General features: G+C 33.3%; 2 protein-coding genes across 2 annotated transcripts; one reads left to right on the forward strand and one right to left on the reverse strand.

Moving 5' to 3' along the window:
• Window positions 1-111: 111 nt before the first annotated feature.
• On the reverse strand, window positions 112-3104 carry LOC141653661 (phosphatidylinositol 4-kinase gamma 4-like). The gene is made up of 2 exons (XM_074461489.1): window positions 912-3104; window positions 112-759 (listed from the first exon to the last, which is right to left on the reverse strand). The coding sequence occupies exons 1-2, from the start codon at window positions 2274-2276 to the stop codon at window positions 385-387; spliced, it is 1740 nt and encodes a 579-aa protein (XP_074317590.1). The 5' UTR covers window positions 2277-3104; the 3' UTR covers window positions 112-384.
• A 12160-nt stretch (window positions 3105-15264) lies between these two features.
• On the forward strand, window positions 15265-17897 carry LOC141651835 (protein FAR1-RELATED SEQUENCE 5-like). Its single transcript, XM_074459530.1, has 2 exons — window positions 15265-15792; window positions 17844-17897. The coding sequence occupies exons 1-2, from the start codon at window positions 15265-15267 to the stop codon at window positions 17895-17897; spliced, it is 582 nt and encodes a 193-aa protein (XP_074315631.1).
• Window positions 17898-22767: the final 4870 nt, after the last annotated feature.

The following is a 22767-nucleotide window of genomic DNA, read 5'->3' on the forward strand; positions in this document are numbered from 1 at the left end:
TAAGGGAAAGCAGATTCGGTCGTATATTGGACTCCACAACCTGAAAAGGAATTACAGACCTTGGTGTCTTTCTAATATCAACACAGGGCTATACAAAAAAAGATAAGGAGATTTCTATGTTGTAAATCTTCAATGTCTTATTTCATGATTTATATTCTTCTGTTCTCTTATACAAAGTCTCCAACTCGTTAAGTGAACAAATGACACACAAAGACCGCTTCGACCACCTTACAAGGTAATACAAGATTCTCGACATTTCACACCCGGAGCATTCTGTCCATCAAATGTTGGACTGCTCAGATTTTTAGACTATACATAAATAGTATAGTACGTTAGTACAAGTTTAACTTATTAAGTAAAAATAAGTATATTCCCATCTCATTCTTATTTTAGCTCAGCTAGCCGGAAATCCATGATATTAGAAACAGCTACAAGAAAGTCTTCCTCGTTCATGCCCGGGAGTAATGACTCCTGAGCTTCACGAACAATTTCTTCGATCACAGATTCATTGTTTATGGTTTCTCTGCACATGACGCTCCCTATGGTGAAAGGGGTCAAGCCACTTTCAGCTCCCTTCTTTAACAACATTGTGGAGACGCGTAGGGTACGAGCACACTCCAAGGGAACTTCCCAACCATGGAATTTCAACAGTGCAAGATCTTGCTCGGCGTCAAGTGACCTGATGTAATCAATGGTTTCTGAGGAGAAGGCTTGACGAGCCTGTGGCCAGTACAACCAATCAAACGTGCAATCCTCAAACTGCAATTTAAATAAACTTAACGAGTCAATTGAGGCTAAAGAAGGTTGTCACGGACAAGTTATTGCATTATTTACATACTAAATATTGGTGATTTAAAAATGCACGATAAAAACAAGGGCAAGGTTGATCCATCAGATGAAAGTAGACTCACACTATCAGGCAAGCAATAGCCATGATCAATCGGAATAAGCTCCATTCTACCATCTTTGGTGTCTTTTCGGAAAAGAATATTTCCGGCATGCCTATCTGCATTGGCCAATCTGATGTCAAGAACACTGATCTTATGTACCTCGTCTACAGGGAAAGCCTGAGGACCGATATCCTCACAATTTCCATTATTTTTACTAAACATTTGCAATGATCCAATCTTCATACTCTTTGGTGCACATTCATAACCCTCAGGATGATAAAAACCCTTGTGCAAGCACCTAATCATAGTAGTGGGAGGCACCCCAGAAAAACCCATCACTTCACCCGATAATGAGCGAGGTCCATTCTTAGGATGGTCCAAAATATACGCTGCAACTTCTCTCAATGCACCTTCCCCAACCCTAGTCCCCTTTTTCAACCCTTCACCATTCTCTGACATAGGTAGGCCTTGAGGATTATTCACAGCCATAGGTTCCTCATCCGAGGGCTTGAACACAGCCACAATCTTCTGACCCGATGGATCAGGCATGAAATATGCTCCCCCAGTGCCTTCTGTAGACCTGACTGGCTGATATCCCTTATCTAAACCATCAAATGTTGAGTTGATGAGATCCCATATTGCTAATGGTATCCTAATATATGGATTGACAATCACAGGTTCTAACCAGAAGTCTCTATCTGGTGGCTTCCTAGACGCGACATGAATATCGCCACATTTCTTCTCAGTGTCGTCTCTTGCACCCTTGGGTGTAACATCAAAAGCCACAACCGAAAGCTCGACATCTTTTTCAACATTAATAGCCCTAACTTTGGCGTGTTTCTTAATGAGCAAATGGATAACACCATCATTGTTCTTAGAGATATCATTAATCAATCTTTGGTCCTCAAGCTTCTGACTCCCACAGAACAGTTCCTGATGCTTAACATCAACAAAACCTCGCCCCTCCTTATATATCCTTTGCTTTAGATACCCAACATTTCGATACCTATCGACTTGGAACTCAAATTCCTTACCACAAGTGGTACTAACTGTAATAGCTAAAAGATCAGAAAGCTTAAGAACTAAATGCAGGGTATGTCCACCACTAACACCATAGTCCTTAACAAGGCAATCATTTCGCGCCAACTCACGTCCTCCATATACAAGTTTTTGCTTCTTAACTACAAACCCTTTACATGTTTGGATCCTGAGCTTCACCGATGCAATCGAATCAGACTCCATAATCCGAAAAGGAATTACAGACCCAGCAACACTCAAATATATCAAAATTGATTCACCAGAGTGCAAATCCACCCGGTTATCGAAATAACCAGCGAATTGCACCATGCTTTCCTGACTGGGACTCAAGGCTACACCAACTGACATTTTCCCTCAAATCCCTCCTTTTATAATCACAACCAAACTCGAAAACTTCTTTCTTTTTTGTTCTTTTCTTTTTATATCCCTCTTTTTTTCTTCTTCTTCTTTGATGAATAATTTACAAGTTTTAAGAGATTCTAGCCTTACCACCACAATCTATCAATGGATAGGCAAAACTCAAAAGGCTCAATCAAAGATTGGCCAAAGTTGTCTAAACAACAAAAACTGCAAATTAAACACCCTAATCTCCAATTATTTACAACAAAAAAATACAATCTTTATCCTATTAACAACACAAAAAAAAAAAGGGTATTTAACAATCAATCAAAATTTAGGGAAAAATTCAATCTTTTTCACTACCCAGAGAACTCCACAACTTCATACAATCAAAAGCTTCAAATTATCAATTCAACAAACAAAATTAAATCACACCAAATTATTCACAATGATTAATAATGTGAAGCATAAAGAAATTAAATCATCAATTCAAAATTCTTGAGGTGGGAGAATGAAAGTATAAACAAAGTTAATAACTTTGGGAATCTGGATTCTTACCAAGAAAATGGAAGAACCAAGAAAAAATGAAGGAAGAATGAGAGGTTAAATTGGAAAAAAAATTGGGGTATACACAGGTGGCAATTAATTTGGTAATATTGTCCGAGATTAGCTGAAAATCCAATGATTTTGTGAGGGTTTCAATTTGGGGAAAATAATTGAGTGATAATTAAGAGTGTTAACAGCGATAATTTTGGTGTTTGATATTGTGGGATTAAATTGGAATTTAATGGAGCCAATTTGTTGGAAGGATGCCATAGATAGCCGTTGGTTGCCTTTCTACATCAATTCTTATATCCTACACCCATGTGTAGGATACTACATACTCCCTCCAACCTCCCACTCTCCACTCATCCTCAACTTCCTCCTTTTTTTTTTTTTCCTTTTTTCTTCTTTTACTTTTTTTTTTCTTTTAAAATTTTAAAACAAAAATTAACTTCCATTTTTAAGAAAAGTTACGACGGTCATATTCAGTTTAAGTGTTACGTAATGTTACATTCACGATATGACACTATTATATTCATTTTAAATTTAGTGAATATGACAATATTGTTTAATGAATATGTATTTTAAAGTACGATATTCACAATTGGACACTATCATATTCACTTTCAGTTTAGTGAATATGACAGTGTAGTTTGATGAATATGTATTATAGGGTGTGATATTCATCTGATGGTTCTATTATATTCACTTTCACTTTAGTGAATATGACATTTATAGTTTAGTGAATATGACTTTATTTATTCAAATATATTGAACAATAATCTTGAACGTTTAATTTCATACCAAAATCGCATAATACAAAATAATTTAAGGAAAAAAAATTATGTGATACGATATGAATATGTCAATTACGTTATGTGAATATGTGAGAAAAAATAAAATAAATAACAAAATATATCAAATATGATCTCAATTTGTAGAGGAATAAAAATTATGAATAATAATATTTTTTTTATTATTTTCTAATTTATTAAATTTATAATTTATTTATTATAAGAAAAAAATTAAGAAAAGGGAGTACCATGCACCATACTCCTGGGTGCATGGTATAATTTACCTTTCTACATAGTGTTTAATTGGAATTTAATGGAACCAATCGTTGGTTGGCGCAGTGGTAGCATGGGGCTGTCCTTGGTAGGGAGGTCTGCGGATTGATCCCCCACAACTGCGATTGGGAGGGGTTTAAATACCGTAATCCTTGGACATGCCCCGAAATCCGGATTAGTCGACCCAATGTGGTTCGGATTACCGGATGGTTTAGACCAAAAAAAAAACATAGTGTTTTTTCCAGCTGATCTTCCTTAGAACGGAGGTTCGTCTTACCAAGAAAACAGGTTAAATATCACGAAAAGGCTACGGATACACATTATGTATGAGAATTTCATACACAACCAATAATATCGCAACATGTGGCAAATTTGAGTTAATTTCTAGTGGTTAATTAAGGGTTAGATTAGTAATTTAACATATGTAGTTAAGCCACTGTGACACATTTATCTTGTTGTCATTTGTGTATTTCTTTTGGTATATAGCTTTATTAAGATTTGAGTTAATAAATAAGGTTAATAAATAATTGTAGGGAACATGATATATACCTATAGTTATTACAAATTGTGCATTTACTAGTTTTAATCCTGTGCACGAAATGCACGGGTTGTCTTTTTAAATATGTTGTTGAATTTATGGTAGTCGATCCTTTTATAGTTAGCCGTAATTTTTTTATTAAAATTTGAATGACACTTTTAATAAAAGCGATATATATCGTGTTAAAGTTTCAAAGTTGTGCAAATATAATTGCACATGATAAATTGTTCAATTGTTGAACTGAATAAATAGGTATTCAAGAGTTCGTGATAGTGAATATCAGCCGTTTAAATATATTACAAATACTCAAATATTTATTTGTAAATAAGATTTCCTTGTTGCTTATTTCGATAATAAATTTTAATTATAATATGCGTAGTATATTACTCCGTTTGTCTTAATTGTTTGCTTGTCTCTTTTATTCTTTGTGAGGGGTATTTTAAGCAAATGCAAAAACTGAAGCGGAGGGAGTATAAAATTTTAATGTCATGTCATTGTTTTATGATTAACTTTTCTATAATTATTTTTATAAAAGATTAAATTAACGAAACTGGAGTCTCAATTTGTAAAACGAGTTAATGGCCTCGTAAATAATCAGCCCAAATGCCAGTACCGTATCCGCAAAATACCTTGCCTCGTAACTAAATCAGCCGAAATGCTAGTATCGTATCCGCTAAATACCAACCAAATAAAACAAACTCATCACAAATTGAGTTAATGAGTATAAAATTTATCTGAACCAAATAAAAAGACATAATCCTTTGAGTAAGTCTCTCTTAAAATGGATACATCGTTTAATTATTAAAACGGGATCATCCTACTTGTGTATATAAGACACATCTAACCTTATTCCATATGCACTCTACTTTTATTTTATTCTAACTATACTTGACTAGTTTTAAAATTAAAACGAATATAAACCGTTTTTAATAATTTTTTTCACTTTTTATTTAATGTTTTTTTTGCATATATTTCGATTATTAATATTTTAATATCATTATAATTTTTTTTTTCTGCAGGAGTTTACAGATATGCCATTTAATTTATTGTTTGCAAATCTACCATTCAAGTTAAAGACGGTATAAATTTTATTTTTTTCTACAATTTTTAAATTCTTGGTCTTAATTTTTATTTTTTTACGATTTTTCTGGCAAGGAATGCTATTTTTTAATGTTTTCTACCGATTTTATCAACCAAAAAATAAAATTATTTCGATAATTTTTTTTTTAATACTTTGTTCAGATTAGATTGGTAATATTTTAGGAAATGTAATTGTATTAGCTTTGATTTTACATAGTTTGTATGTGATTATATAATCTATAGTTTTGTTTAATTCCTATAAATTAGGAATCACTAAAATATAATATAAGATCATAAGATAAATTAGGAGATTATGCATTATTTATTACTCCGTAATAATTTATATTTACATACAAAACATAAACGTAAAGATTTTTTTAATGTACCTCCTAAAAAAATTAAGGTACCTGGTGATTCGTTGAAACGTGGTTGGTAAATAATTCAAATAAACGTAAATACTTTGATATAGTTAATTACAATATTTATTATAAGATGTACATATATAATATAGTCAATGTAGGTTAGGTTCCGGTGAGAACCACCAACATGATGAGAATTGAGAACCGTGAGAAACGTCACTAAATCTCCACCAAATATTGTTTTGAAAGTAGGTATACTGTAATTTCAAGCGCATATGGTACGGTGTACCATCAAATAAAAACCGAGCACTATTGAAATTTCAAACGGATATGGTTTTACTTAAAAAAATGTTTTCAAATTTTCTTCGTTTTTACGAGATATGGTTTTATCTTACTCAATCCTTGGTTGACTTTTACTCTGCATGAATGTAAATTTTATAATAATTACGTAATTATAATTAAAAATAAAAATTACCATAGGTACATAAAATATTTAGTTAATTTTATCAAGTACATTGAACTAACTCAACATGTACATTAATTTTATAATGAAGGTACATTGAATATAAGTTAGAGGTACAATTAATAGCTATTATATATATGTGTAGATATTATTTTAACTCATGTCTTAACAAAAATATATATCAAAATTAGATAGTATCCTGCGCTTCGCGCGGCCTGTTTTAAAATTTTATTATTATAATTGAAGAAAAATAACATAATTTATATATGACCTTTAATATTTTTACTCATAAATAAAAATAAATTAATTTTTCTCAAATTTAAGTTTTTTAGGTTTAACTTCAATGTTTTAAAATAAAATACATACAACTTTAATTAAAACTAATAAGTGATAATTAATTATGCATGATCAACGTTTTATAAATTATTTTGTGACTCATCAAATATCATATTAATTAAAATAAAATTTATTTAAATAATGAAACAATGAACATTAAGTTCTCAAATTATATATTTCACGATTCGTTATGTTCCAAATCAATTAATATTTGTTCAAAATGATGTGAATATAACTTTATGTAATGTTTAATTTTTTATGTATCACGTGTGATATTTATCTATCAAACATATAGAGTTCAAACTCAACTTATTCAAATGCTTTGAGCGTATCTTGCATATATTAATGTATTATGTGTCAAACATATCTATTCTATAAGAATTGCATTTTTTGTATTTTAAAACAACTATATATAAATGATGTTTTAGAGTTTACCTGTAAATAAAATAGATTAAAATTTTTCAAATAATATTTTGAGGTTTAACTTCAAAATATTTAAAAGATAACATATAAAATATTTACCTAATAGTAATATTTACCTAGTCATAAACTCATAATCAATATTTATACTTGATTTATATATATTTTAATTGAAGATATTAAAGTAAAATGTAATGCTTTTTCTATTTTTTCATGTTGTTTATAGTACAGTATATATTATTTAACAATCATTACTTTTGTTTTGATTATTCAAATGCACTCGCGATCACTGTGTAGATACATACTCGTTATCACACTATTTAAACCTATCAAAATCTCATACGTATTCAATTTCTCGCAATATATTTTTTTTCATTATCATATTAAATCTTATCTCTTAGAAGTTTTCTTTAAGTTATGTTTTTAGGAAATACAACGACTCTTCCAAATATATTTTTCTTAATATTTAATGGTCTAAGTTTTATAACTTTTTCAAAATATCGTTGTACGTAAACATAAAACATTATGAGACACTCACTTTAATCATCTCTACAAATAAAAAATATTTCAATAAATACAATGAAAATTATACTCTATTTGAAGCATTTTTCGCAATGAACGTAATTATTTACATATTAGAATTTTTATCAAAATATTTTTTAATAAATTTAGAATCAAATCACCGTAATTATTTAATGTAATTTTATAATAAAATGTATTAAGTTATAATTAATATTTTACTGAGATTTATACAGCATTTATTATGTTTGTATTTAATGTTCTGTTGTAATTAATACTTGTATTTATGGTCAAGGTTGACACGTGGCGCATCCACGCTTCAACCTGATTTATATATATATATATATATATATATATATATATATATATATATATATATATATATATATATATATATATATATAGAGAAAAGTTCTTCTAAGTCCCCTTTTTTTTTTTTTGAGTCCATAAGTCCTTCCCACAACCCTTGGATCATGCATGGTGGAAGGTTGAGATTGAAAGCAAAAAACACACTTAACACTAATGAATTCACTTCTCTCTCTAGTTTTAATAATACATTCACTAATTCATTATCATACACAATTAACACCATATTTTGTCTTATACTTCAAAGTTTATGAAAATTTTGTTAACATTTTTCCTGTTTCGGTTTTTTTTTTTTTTTTTTTTCGAGACAAGTTTTCGACATTTTAGGATTTTACGAGTGTAATTCTAACGGCAAAAAGTGTAATTTTAAGAAATATTTTCGAGAATTTAGCGTTTTACAAGTTTAACTTCAATCTTTTCCGAGTGATTTTAACGAATAATATTTTGAATTTTTGTCATTTTATCACAAGTTATTGTAATTTTAGCATTTTAAGAGTGTTATTTTAACAACAAAAAGTGTTATTTTAGTCCATATAAGTGTAATTTCGGTCAATGAATTTGTTATTTTAGTCCAGGAGAATGTAATTTTAGTCGGAAAAGTGTAATTTTAGTCAAGAAAAGTATAATTTCAGTCCACTGAGAATGTAATTTTAGTCCATTGAGAGTGTAACATTTGTCCATAAGTCCAATGAGAATATAACCAAGTCCATTGAGAGTGTAACATTAGTCCAATAGAAGTAAGGGTAATTCTAGCAGAAAAAGTGTAATTCTAACGAAAAAAGTGTAATTCTAGCGAGAAAAAAAGTGTAATTCTAGCGAGAAAAAAGTGTAATTCTAATGAAAAAAGTGTAATTCTAATGAAAAAAGTGTAATTCTAGCGAGAAAAAAGTGTAATTCTAACGAGAAAAAGTGTAATTCTAACGAAAAAAAGTGTAATTCTAAATAAAAAAGTGTAATTTTAACGGTAAACACTTTTTTTTTTTTCTCGTTAGAATTACACTTTTTTTCCGTTAGAATTACACTTTTTTCTGTTAGAATTATACTTTTTTTCTGTTAGAATTACACTTTTTTCTACTAGAATTACACTTTTTTCATCGAAAAAAAAGTGTAATTTTAGCCAAAAAAGTGTTATTCTAGCGAAAAAAGTGTAATTTTAACAGAAAAAAGTGTAATTCTAACAACAACAAAAAGTATAATTTTAGAAAAAAGTGCAATTTTAATGAAAAAAAGTGTAATTCTAACAAAAAAAGGTGTAATTTTAATAGAAAAAAGTGTAACTTTAATAAAAATACGTATAAGTTTAATACAAAAAAATGTATATCTAACTCATCTAAGACGATGTATATAATTTAGTAGATATTTTTTTGTCTATCTTTCACCCATATGAAAAAAAAAGGAGATCTAAAACTTTAAGAAAAATGTAATTTTAATAATAGAGAAAAATATAACTTTAACAGAAAAAAGTGTAATTTTAATAGAGAAAGAATGTAACTTTAACGGAGAAAAACGTTACTTTAATAGACGATATTAAAAAAAAAAAAAAAAAAAAAAAAGATCAAACAGATCTGAAAATAATACGAAGGAAAACACATTCTTTTATTCAATCAACAAATGAATATCTTGAACACCACCCACCAACCCTTCTTATTTCATAAAAAGAAAAACAAAGAAAAGTAATGAGAAATTGCAGCAGCCTTAATTCGTGAATACCCCCACCCAGCACACTAATTTCAAAACAAAAAAAAAAAAAAAAAAAAAAAAACCCAACTTATCGTGAACATGAAGAAGAGGAATGAGAAAAACAAAACAAAAAAATAACAACATAACAATACATCCACCACCCAGCACACTAAATTTAAAAAAAAAAAAAAAAAAAAAAAAAAAAGATGACGGATCGAAATTCGAAAAAAGAGGAGAAGAAAGGGGAGAGCAAAGGCAATGGTTGGGTAGTGGTGGTGTGGTGGGTGGTGTTGTTGGAGGAAGGAGATAGATGGATGGTGGTGTGGTGTGGTGCGGTGGTGTGGTACGATGGTGGTGTTGTGGCGGCAGAAAGGAGGGAAGTGGAGGGAGGCGGCAGTGGAGGGAGTCGGCAGTGGAGGTTTGGCGACAGTGGAGGGAGGCGGCGGTGGGTGTAGGTGGTCAGATCTGGAAGAGTGGAAGTGGAGGCGTGGTGGTGGGAGGGTTGGTGACGGTTGTGGTGGGTGGTGTGGTGGTGGTGTCGGGTGGAGAGGAGAGGTGGCCGTGTGGTAGGTGTGCGGGTGCGGGTGCCGCTGGTGGGTTCAATCTTTTCGTGGGGGAGGTACGTGTGGTGGTTCTTTGTGTGATGGTGAGTGGGAGGGTTGGGCGTGGGGGTGGGCTGGGGGTGGGTGGTGCCGGTGGGAGGTTTGGTGAGGAAGAGGGCGGGATTTGGTGGTGAGGTCACGGTGGTGGTAAAATGGAGGGAATTTTTTTTATTTTTTAGATTTTGAATTATTTGGGTTTTTTTGGATGAGAGAATTATTTGGGTTTTGAATTAATTTGGGTTTTAGAGAGGGAGTAGAGAAGTGAATTGTGTGAATGAGAGAGAAGTTGGTGGAAAAATAAATCTTATATAGTGGATTAAAATTTAATTAGTATGGATTAGTAAAGTAGAGAGGGGAAGTGTTTAATTAGACATTAACCATCCTTTTTTTGCTTCCAATCTCAACCCTCCATCTTCCTCATCCAATGGCTATAAGGAGGACTTATGGACTCAAGTGTAAGACATGGACTCAAATGATCTTATCACTATATATATATATATATATATATATATATATATATATATATATATATATATATATATATATATATATATATATATATATATAGGCGGATCCGGTGAGGTACCTCATTATGGCGAGGCGGCGGTCTCACCAAATGACTACCTTGGACCTGATTTGCATTATACATTGATGGGCTGATTTTGTAATGTTGATTTGAAAAAAAACAAGGATGAAAATTAGGGGTCAACAAGAAACTTTTCATTTGGTCCAAAACACTTTCTCTCTCTAAACTAAACAAAAGCCCAAATACCTTATTCTCTCTAATCTAAACAAAAGGCCCAAATTCTTTCCTTCCAAAACTAATGAGCTTTCACGTTATACAAAAACACTCAATTTGGGCGTCGATTTCAAAGAGAGCTAAAATATCATCAAATTTGTGAGACGATTTCATCAAATTAATCAAATTCTGACAATCAAAGAGGCGAATTCATCAAATTAATCGATTTCTTAGAAGATTTGAGGTAATTTCAGGTAATTGCATATTATTTGATGAAAAATTGATTTTCTTAACTTCGTTCATTAATTGATGATATAATGATCAAATTTGAACAAAATCGAACTGTTTTGTAAATTTATAAGGATCAAAACTGAAGTATTTCGTTAGTTTAGGGTTTGAATTCGATCAAACTGAGCAATTGAGCAATTTCGAATTAGCGGTGTAAAATTTGTTGATTTTGTTAATTCATTCATTAATTGATTATAATTCATTCATTAATAAGGCTCAAATTGACGTTGCGGCTTTAATTTCAATGGAGATTACGGACATTACAATAATCGGTGATAATCTCTTTGTTGAAACAGGTAATCTCCTTTTTTCGCTATTTTATGAAGTTGTTTTGCTATTCTCCGATTTTGTGAATATGTGAGGTTATATTGTGAATCTAAGAAGTTATTTCGTAAATCTGAGAAGTTATTTCGTTAATGTAGGCTATAATATCCTGAATTTGATCGAAAATAATCAATTTCGCCCTACTTATTATGGTATTCTGCGATGTTGCAGTCTAACTCGATCATCGCAACGACTCACGATAATAGTGCTATTACAATGTATTCTGTTTTGTCCCTATTTTATGAATTTGAGACGTTTTTTTTGTTCTGGTTTTGTGAATCTGAGAGGTTATTTTGCGAATCTAGGAGCTAATTTTGTGCATCGAGAGGATATTTTGAAAATATAAACTGTTCTGGTTTTGTGAATCTGAGAGGTTATTTTGCAAATCTAGGAGCTAATTTTGTGAATCAGAGAGGTTATTTTGTAAATATAGACTGCTTACATTACGGTTTTGTGAATCGAGAGGTTATTTTGCGAATCTAGGAGCTAATTTTGCGTATCTATAACATCCTGAAACTTGGATCGTAAGAAATTGTTTGACATTGTCTATTTTGTGAATTAGAGTGCTTATTTTGTGAATATAAGAGCTAAATATAATATTCAGAAAACTTAAAAATCTTGTAATTTTTCATCACATAAAATTTTGCAGCAACATTCAAAAATAAAATAAACTTAAAACAACAACATTCAAAAATAAAATAAACTGAAAAGCTGAAAAATTAAACAAGATATGATATTTGTTTAGTTTATCAATCACCCCTATTTGTTCGAGGCAATGCACATAGAGCAATATTGATATAGCTATAGGTGCGGCGTTCATCGCATCGTGAGTGATCTTCCTGCATGTTTAAATGGATATGTGACTCTTCTACATACTGGAGTGTAGCTAAAATATTGTGAATCAAGCCTTGATGCTACCCATAGAAAGGGCCCCTGAACTCGGGAATAGGTAGCCAGCCATTCAGATCTAGTACGCCCAAATTGCTCGAACTTCTCCTGCAACTTAAAAGCCTGTTTGCAGCCATTGTCATTTGTGCCAAATTGAATTAGTACTAATCCCATAAAATGACAAGTCTGCCTGCAGATAACAGGCACCAAAGACTCTATCTCATAACCTTGGCTCATTAAACAATCTGCCAATTTAGAGAGGTCGGGACAAACATACTTCCCTTTTTGATTCATATAACTTTGGAACATTCGCCAAAACACAAGTATAGGGAAATACAAATAAATGAGACATTGTGTGCAATAGGGATTTTTGAAATGTTTTACAGAAGAGAGAAGAGTGGTTATTGGGATATACTATTATGTTTTAGAAATTAGAAATTTATAGGCCTGGTATTTGGCACAATTGTCAACATTTGCATTCGCATTACCCATATATTAAATTTTTTGATTGAATGCTTTCTGATTGTTCAATGTCCTTTTCTTTGGAATGGAAGTGTTTTTAACAAATCAACAAAATATCTAGATACATACAACCTGACCTTTTCTTAAAAGTGAATTCATAATCTTCACCAATTTTTTTTTTTTTTAATTATTTGAACTAATAATCTGATACTTTATTTAGTGAATCTCGGATTTTATTTGGTGAATCTCAGCATATAGTTAGTGAATCTTGGGCCGTATTTTCTGAATCTCTGTTGTTAAACGTTACTGATGCAATTTATTTATTTCTTATAGTTAGTGAATCTTGGACCCTAGTTTGTGAATCTTGGACCCTAGTTTGTGAACCTCGGACCCTTGTTTGTGAATCTTGGGCCTTATTTTTCGAATCTTGGGCCTTATTTTTGAATCTCAGCCTATAGTTAGTGAATCTTGGACCCTAGTTTGTGAAACTAGAAGGTTATTTTGTGAAACTTAAATAACTAATATATACAACCAGGTAAGATTAAAACTAAATAAGATGACAAATTACGAAAAGTTTGCACAAGTCCGCACCATTGAATGCTTTAATTGTCTTGTATCAGTAATATTGCATGCTTTCTTATCTATGGTTGTCCTTGTATTCATACTTATTATGGTGTTCCTACTATTTTGTTAATTTGAAACATTATTATCGTGAAACTGTATTTGTTAATATAAGAGCTAATAAGGCTCAAATTGACGTTGCAGCTTCAATTTCAATGGAGATTACAGACATTACAGTAACTGGTGATAATATTGCTGTTGAAACAGGTAATCTCCTTTTTTTTCGCTATTATCCTGATTTTGTGAATATGTGAGGCTATTTTGTGAATATAAGAGTGAATTTTGTAAATCTGATAAGTTATTTCGTGAATGTATGCTATAATATCCTGAATTTGAGCAAAATTTATCAATTTCGTCCTACTTATTATAGTGTTCTGCTAATGTTGCGGGTCTAACTCCCGATACTACGGCGACTCTGATAAGAGTGCTAGTGCAAATGTATTCTGTTTTGTCCCTATTTTATGAATTTGAGACGTTATTTTGGTCTGGTTTTGTGAATCTGAGAAGTTTATTTGCGAATCTAGGAGCTAATTTTGTGCATCTGAGAGGTTATTTTGAAAAATATAGACTAATATCCCGAAACTTGGTTTGTGACAGAGGAACTTAGATGCTAATTTTGTGAAACTTGAGTTGTGAATCTCCTATGTTGCTCTTTTTGGCAAAACTTACTAATTGAACCGAAGAAACATCAATCTTTTATGAATTTGAGATGTTATTTTTTTGAGATTGTTTTGCTATTCTCCTTTCTTTGTGAATCAGATAGCTTATTTTGTGAATATAAGAGCAAATTATGTGAATTTGATAGGTTATTTAGTGAATATAGACTATAAGATTATGAAGCTTGGTTTGTGGCGTAGATTGTTTAACATTGTCTATTTTGTGAATCTAGTAGGTTATCGATTGAAATATAGACTATAAGATCCTGAAATTTGGTTTGTGGCATAGATTATGAACCTTATATGCTAATATTGTGGAACTTTATTTGTTAATCTCCTATCTTGCACTTTTGGCTTATTTTGTGAATCTACAATTTTAGGTTGTTGATTCCAATGTTAATTACGGTGAAGCTTCTACCTCTCTTTGTGTTAACAAGCCCTACTAAAGTACCAACTATTTCCACACCTACTACTCTTATAACTTACACACCGAGTGGCAGCCAACAATGGATAAATAGGATTGATGAAAAGTTTACACCAGCGATTGGGAAAACATTTATTGACTTAGACTCAGCGATGCTGTTTTATGAAACGTACGCTGTTGCTTGTGGGTTTAAATCAAGGAAATCTTCAAGCAAAAGGTTTCGTGATGATATTATCAGAACAAAGTGCATGGTTTGCAATCGGGAAGGCTGTAATAAGAAGAAAAGACGACCTGCCCTAACGGTGTTGCGAGAAAAGGCGGATGAATCCGTTGCATCGAAATAACAGAAATAGGTAGTACAAAGAGCAAACCGAACAAACCAACTGCTAAACGTAGGGTGAAAAAAAAGGCGGAGGAGAGGCGGAGAGTTCCAACAAAGGGTCAACCACAAGAATAACAAAGATTAGAAGGTGGGGCTGTCCAGCAATGATAAAGTTCAAGTTCCATGAGAACAAGTACATGGTTGACGTGTTTATTGAGGGTCACAATCACCCGCTTGATGTTGTGAAAAATAAGGAATTTGAGAAACTTCTTTGAAAATATCAATGAATTTCATATGCAAATGATTGTCAGCAATTCAAAAGCAAATGTTGGTCCTAGCTTAACACACCAACTATGCACTCAACAATTGGGTGGTTTTCAAAATGTCGGGGCAACAGTCAAGCAATTCAAAAATTTTCAGAGGGAAATGAAGTGTCTAATGAACAGTCATGATGGGGAAATGTTCAAATCACGCTTAGACACCCTAGCTGAAACAAAAGGGCTCCACTTTGTTTATGAAAAAGATTCCAAGAATGCATTGACAAGGATTTTCTGGACGAATTGTGACATGCAAAGAGCGTATGCTCTGTTTGGGGATGGAGTTTCATACGACCCAACTTATGGTACAAACAAGTACAACATGACGTTCACGCCTTTCACGGGCATTGACCATCATAAAAGGTCAATCACATTTGCATGTGCGCTTATAGAACATGAAAACGATGAGTCATTCATGTGGGTATTTGACCAGTTTCTGGCAGCTATGGGTGGGAAAGAGCCCAACTACATAATCACTGACGAAGACCCAGGAATAATTAAAGCGATTCAGGTATGTTTCTGAAATTTGCAAATCGTACCTATTAACTTGTGAAACTTCATATTAAATTGTGAATCCTACATTTGTTTTGTTGATTCTAGTTGGCACTGGAAAATATGATGGTTGTAATAATTTGTTTGGTTTTTTGTTTATGTGAATCGTAGTGCTTATTATGCGAAACTAGATCATGAATTTGTGAAACTGGGGTAAAAATATGTTTCACGTACTTATATCGCGAATAAGGCACAACATTTATATAGTCTGAATCCGAGGTTAAGACATGAGATTCACAAAATAACCCCCAGATTTACAAAATAAGCTATAGGATTCACAAAATAAGCTATATGATGTATAGTCCGAATCTGAGGATAAGACTTGAGATTTACATAATAGTGCATCGTATGACTTTGTTATGTGAAACTGCGTGAATTTAGTTATTATAAAATGATGGTGACGGTCGACAATTTGATTTTGTTCATTGCAGCTAAGTTCAAAACAGCGAAACATCGGTTTTGCATGTGGCACATCATGAAGAAAATAACCGACAAGGTTGGGAGTAAAATTTGTAGAGATACCGACTTTTTAACCCGTCTGAATGGTGTTGTATGGGGACGATGACACGGAGCCGGGGAATTTGAAGAGAAGTGGCTTAAAGTCATGAACGATTTCTCCTTGGAAGACAATACGTGGTTGAATGGGAAGTTATTTGATAGACACACATGGATACCCGCTTATTTGAGAAATGTGCCAATGGGCGGTTTACTACGAACTACACAAAGGTCAGAGAGTGCTAATAGTTTCTTTAAGCGGTTTGAAAACAAATACGGGACATTAACCGAGTTCTTGGTGCGCTATGAAAGCGCCACTGACCACCAAATGCACTGCTTTGAAGCTCCGTGAAGAGGAGAATGCGAATTCAATCCCGAAACACTCTTGTATGGGTCAAAATGGGAGACACAAGCGTGAGAAGCTATACCCATGCGATGTTCTATGAGTTCCAAAACCAGGTGAAGCTTTCAATAAATACCTGCAGTTTGGTTGGATACACTCACTTGAGATCCCGTGACGAACTTTGAAGTGTCGTTAGTTGAGGATGCAAAGAAAGGACTAAAATTTGCAGTTGAGTGCAGTAGAAGCACGAATGATGTAAGGTGCACATGTAAACTGTTTGAAAGGAGAGGTATTTTATGCAGTCACATCATTTGGATTTGTTCGGGTAAGTTTAAGGACATACACGATAAATATATTTTGCAAAGGTGGAGCAAGAATGCACTCAAAAGTGACGTTTATGATTGGAATGGGAATCTATTAGAGAAATACAACAATACCAAAGTACAAAGCAATTGGAATGTCGTGGTGTGGTCTCGAGATTGATTCGTTGGTATGCTCAAAAGGAAAGAAGAGTCGGATGTGAGAGAGTTTGCCAAGTTAATCAAGGAATTCAGGACAAAACTAGAGGGAAACACTCAACCGTTGACAAAACAACAACAGATTGAGCTTCTCTGCGGGCTGCAAGGTTCCGGAAGAAACCAACATCTTACCGCCTAATGTGTCTAGGAACAAAGGCTGTGGTAAACGGTTGGTGAGCAAGAAAAATAAGGCAATCAAGAAGGCGGAAAAAGCAAAAAGGTTGTGTGCTAATTTGTAAGCGCAAGGGCAACCACGACAAAAGGAATTGTCCATATGATTTTGCAGACCTTCCTCCAGTGAATCGGGTTTGTATTCATCTACGCAACTACATCTGATATTAATCAAGTATTTCATTTATCTGTTTATCTTACTTTGAGAATCCCAGAGGTTGCTTTGTGAATCCCAGGTCTTAATTTGTGAATCCTGGGACTTGTTATGTGAATCACATATCTTTATTTGTGAATCACGTAAATGAAACCGATTGTATGTAGTAAACGATATAATTCCTCACTTTGTAACATAAATGACAACGATTTGCCTTATATGAATGTGATTCACGTCGTGTCACCCAATTTTGCATGATCCGCACTTTTATTATTGTACATCTAATGTTTGTAAACATCTTTCTAATTCCAGCTCTGTCTTTTACGTAGGGAGAGCTAGCGGACGAAGAAGTAGAAGAGGAAGGGGATGAGGATGAAGAATGAAGGAAAGAGTCTTCTTTCCTTGAGAAATAGATATGATGATTGAAGAAGACACTGACAATTTTGAAAGGAGCAGTCTTTTAGTTTGGCAACATATTTATTTGTTTATCTTATTTTTGTGAATCTGAGAGATTCTTTTGTGAATGTAAGAGGTTTTTTTATGAATCTTAAATCTTAATATGTACAAAAGACCTGGAAATCTTATTTTTGGCATTAAACCAATTCTCAAGCGCGCTTTCTTATTTCTTTACCCACCTGAAACAATTAGACACCCTCCCTGCCTCCCACCACAAACACTGATCTTTGATCGCCTCCCACCACTACCACCGCTAGCCGTCACTTCCACCGTCTATCGCCACTCCCACCGCCTATTCTACCACCAATATTTTCGTCGATGACCCTTCCTACGAACGAATTTCATTGTATTATAGCAAGAAGGTTAGATTCAATTCAAATCTTATTTTAATCTTTTAATCACATTTATTACCTTCAAACAAGATAGGGACTCTAAATAGAAAATGCCTAAGTACATCTTCTATTCTGTAAGTGCCTCATATTACCTTTTCGGATTGTTTTGAAATCCGCAACTCGTCATGACCTTTTTCTAATTGAATACATAGGATATGAATACATAGAATAAAAGTAAAATGATCATTATCACCTTCAACCCAATCACCATCTTTGAAGTTAATAAAATATAACCAACATTATAAAAGTACAAGACAAATTAATAATCCGGAAAGTAGTTGCGGATTTCAAAACGAATATCACTGAAAACATCATTATCACCTTCAACCCAATCCACCGGGTCGTTCTCCCATGCAAGCGGAATTGTCCCGAAATCAAAGGAAGGCCCCTTCGCATACAAATATGCGACCAGTCCCAAATCATCTCTATTAGCAACCCATAAATATGGTCCTGACGGAGGTTTAACGTTTTCAAACCACCACCTCGAAGCTTCATTATTAGAAAAAGCGCGCTCCAGTTTGCGCGCTTGAAGGAAGCAATTGCGCTCATCTCCCCCTCCAAACTCGATCATTGCATGTCCCTTGAACGACCCATTGTCGTAATAGCGGGTGGATAGCTTGAACTAAATTTAATCCAGCACCCCGAATAATTTCTACTAATCTGTCAAGATCATATGAGAGAGTTTCCTTTCCAAACCCATCTCTTGTGCTTGGCAAATTATAAAGAATGCACATCACAGGTTTGACGTACGATATTTCGGAATGGCGTCCGAAACTTTCTCTTGAATCAAAGGATGCATCGATTCATAGCCATCAGATTCATAGCCATCAGATTCATAGCCATCAGATTCATACGATGCATCAGATGAATTATTAGAAGACATAATGGTTTTAGAGGGAATTCACCATGGATTAAGTTTGAAGTTTCGGGTATGGAGGGTTTTAGACGGGTATGGAGGGTTAAATAAATAGATGTGAAACAAAGAGATGTGAGTAACTAAAGAGAATGAAACAAAGAGATGTGAAACAAAACCTATTTATATAGAAACAAACCAATTGATGAAACAAAGAGATGCATCAGATGCAATGGATAGAGTTGAAATGTGTTTGGTGTGAAACGTTTTAAATAAAGAGAATGAATGAATGTTTTGTGTGAAACGTTGTAAATAACAACATTCATGGCACTTGCCACGATGTGTAGAAATGTCTAGAAATGTGTATGTGTGGTAAATAATTAACACAGATGAAATGTTTAGAAATATGTAAATGACGGTTTAATCCAAAAAGAATTGAAACTCATTCTTCGTTTAATCCCAGGTCTTAATTTGTGAATCCTGGGTCTTGTTATGTGAATCACATATCTTTATTTGTGAATCACATATCTTTATTTGTGAATCACGTATCTTGTTATGTGAATCACATATCTTGTTATGTGAATCACATATCTTTATTTGTGAATCACAGATGAAACGTTGTTTATCTTATTTTTGTGAATCTGAGAGATTCTTTTGTGAATGTAAGAGGTTTTTTTATGAATCTTAAATCTTAATATGTACAAAAGACCTGGAAATCTTATTTGTTGGTATTAATTTGTGAATCCTGGGTCTAATTTTCGCGATTATTAGGAAGATTCGTAATCTTATTAGAAAGGAACGGTCAACTGGCTAAACGGTCTTATTTTGTGAACGACACAATTTAAATATTATTTCATGAATCTTACCGTGTGAATGACAATATATAAATCCGAGGTCTAATATTGTGAATCGACTTGTTTTGTGAATCCATCTTTTGTGAATATCGTTTTTTTTTTTTTTTTTTTAATCTCAGACATTCTTATTCTTTTGTAAATCTCAGGTCTCATTTTATCGACTTGTTTTGTGAATCCATCTTTTTGTGAATATCGTCCTTTTTTTTTTTGAATCTCAGACATTCTTTTGTGAATCTCAGGTCTAATTTTGCGAATCAGACGCTTTATAAATCATCCACGTTAAATTTCCCTGCTTATACCATATTCACTAATACTTGATTGTATCCACCACAAGTTAAATCTCCCTGCTTATACCATATTCACTAATAACATTCTACATTTGTGAATCTCGGGTCTCATTTTGTCGACTTGATTGCATACATTGAAGAACGATCTCCCTGCTTCACATCATATCACCACCATAGACAAGCACATCTTGCTACTTATACTCCTATATCAGAAAACACATAAAATATTTCAAAATATATACACGGACAAGCATGGCTCGCTACTATTCAAAATATCGCGCATACTATGAATGAATGGGGATTTGATATGCAAAAGTTATTAAAGAACCGGGACTGTGCCGTTCTAGTATTTGCATCCCATGAAAGTAGTTGCATCATTCGGACTTTCGAAAATCGGCATTCTCTGCAATTGTAAGAAATTATAGTTGAAATTAATGAACAACACGAGTTTCAAATACTGATTTCATGTACGTATCTTTTGTTCAACTTGTTTCTTACGATAATTGTCCGGATTACGCAATCACCGAGCTCACAGTCCAACATACTCAAATACCTCAACACGTGAGCTCCACAATCAAAACTGAATGTAGTATAGTGTTCAACTGTTTAGTAAACAATATTTAATTTCCGTAAAGCGGACACATTAGGGAATAACTTACTTATTTGATTGTTGAGGAACTTTGAGAGTTATAACCCTGTGAGAGTGCAGAAACCGCATGGGATAATATGACGGGGAACTCCTTGCCAAAATAGGAGATAATTTGGCCACCTGAAAATGTATCGAGTTAATGCGATTGTACAATAAAAATGTTTTATATACTCGATTCACAACCTGTCAAGGGTTAGTTTAGGCAAATAATTAATACCGTGTCTATGGTTGTATTATGTACATCATACGATTGTCTGTTGTTGCTTGAGTTGAGGATGTAATTCGTTTTACTCTCCATATCGCATATACAAGCCCACCAATGTTTGTCTTTGATCAGCGGTATAAAAACCTGATATAATAAAGATTAGTCTCCAATTTACAGCCCTACATGTCCGCCACAAAAAAAAAAAAAAAAAAAAAATATTGTGGAGGGACCAGACCTTTCGGATTGTGGCACCATTCACTGGTTTGTATGTCCCACTGATGTATTGATTCCAAATACAAGGGTTTTTCTTCTTTGTACAGTTCTACATACCACAAAAGGTGATTTTACAAACCATATCAATTTGGGATAATCAAGATACTTGAATATTAAAACAAGTTCAAAGCTAACCACGATGACAGTCGATGGCAAGTACAGAAGATCTGGTCGATGAAGTGTCGTCTTAATCCCAAACATATCAATCACCTAAAAAAACAATATTAGGAATGAAACAAAAGATTACAGATAATACAATGAAATGAACGCTGATAGTAGTCTACTTACTTGATCCATAACCCACTGACGTGGTCTAAGCGTAGATAAACCCGCTCGTGTGACTTCCATCCACTCAGTACACACCATAGCCTCATTTGTAGTAAGGCACATTAAGAAACATTACTAGAATTATCCAAAATAAAAATAAAAATTAAAGTAAAGGGGCAAGGGAAAAGCACAAAAAAATAAAAGTAAAGGGGAAAAAATACTTACTGTGTGACATCTCTTCCTCTGCGGTGCCAAATAAACTTCACAAGGTCGTCTTCAGAATAAGGTAGACGCCGGTAGCCCCTGACAAATATTAATAAGATGACTTAAGATCTGTGATTCACAAATCAAGATCTTTGATTCACATAATAAGACCCACGATTCAGAAATTAAATTAAGAACAACGAGATAAAACCAATAATAACATCTAAGATTCACAAAACATGATTAATAAGGGAATGGGTCATACATAGGCACACAATTCCACTCTTACGCACCGTTCGACAAGTAGCTTTCAACATGTTGTCACCGGAGGTCATAATTGAAGGCATAACTTCAATGCATAGCGTTTGATTGACTTACCTATAAATGCAAAACAAAAAGTCCTTATAATTATTCCAAAGTTCAGAAGCGGCCCCTGTGTTTCAGGAAATTAACTCCGTGTCCGACAAATATAACTCTCAGGTTCACAAGGTTAAGTAAAAGTATCTTACAGAAGTTATAATTAAAGGACAGTCAGTTTTGTTCCCTTTGTAATGCTCCAACAGGTGAAACAAATAGACGCCGGTATCCATTTCACCAGACTTCAAAATTGAAGGAGGGATAAACAACTCAGGCATCATGTCAGCCACTGATGCGAATCTTGGTGAAACCCAATTAATGAGCCTGTCTTTTCGCTGCAGACACAACCTAAATTAGCACTTAATTACGTGGATGTGTTACATGCTTGTCAAACACTTTGATCGTGAATCCACGACTTTGCATAACCAGGAAATGGAGGAAAAGACGCACCGTAGG

Source organism: Silene latifolia, chromosome 4 (genome assembly GCF_048544455.1).
Source record: "Silene latifolia isolate original U9 population chromosome 4, ASM4854445v1, whole genome shotgun sequence".
NCBI classification, from domain to species: Eukaryota; Viridiplantae; Streptophyta; class Magnoliopsida; order Caryophyllales; family Caryophyllaceae; genus Silene; species Silene latifolia.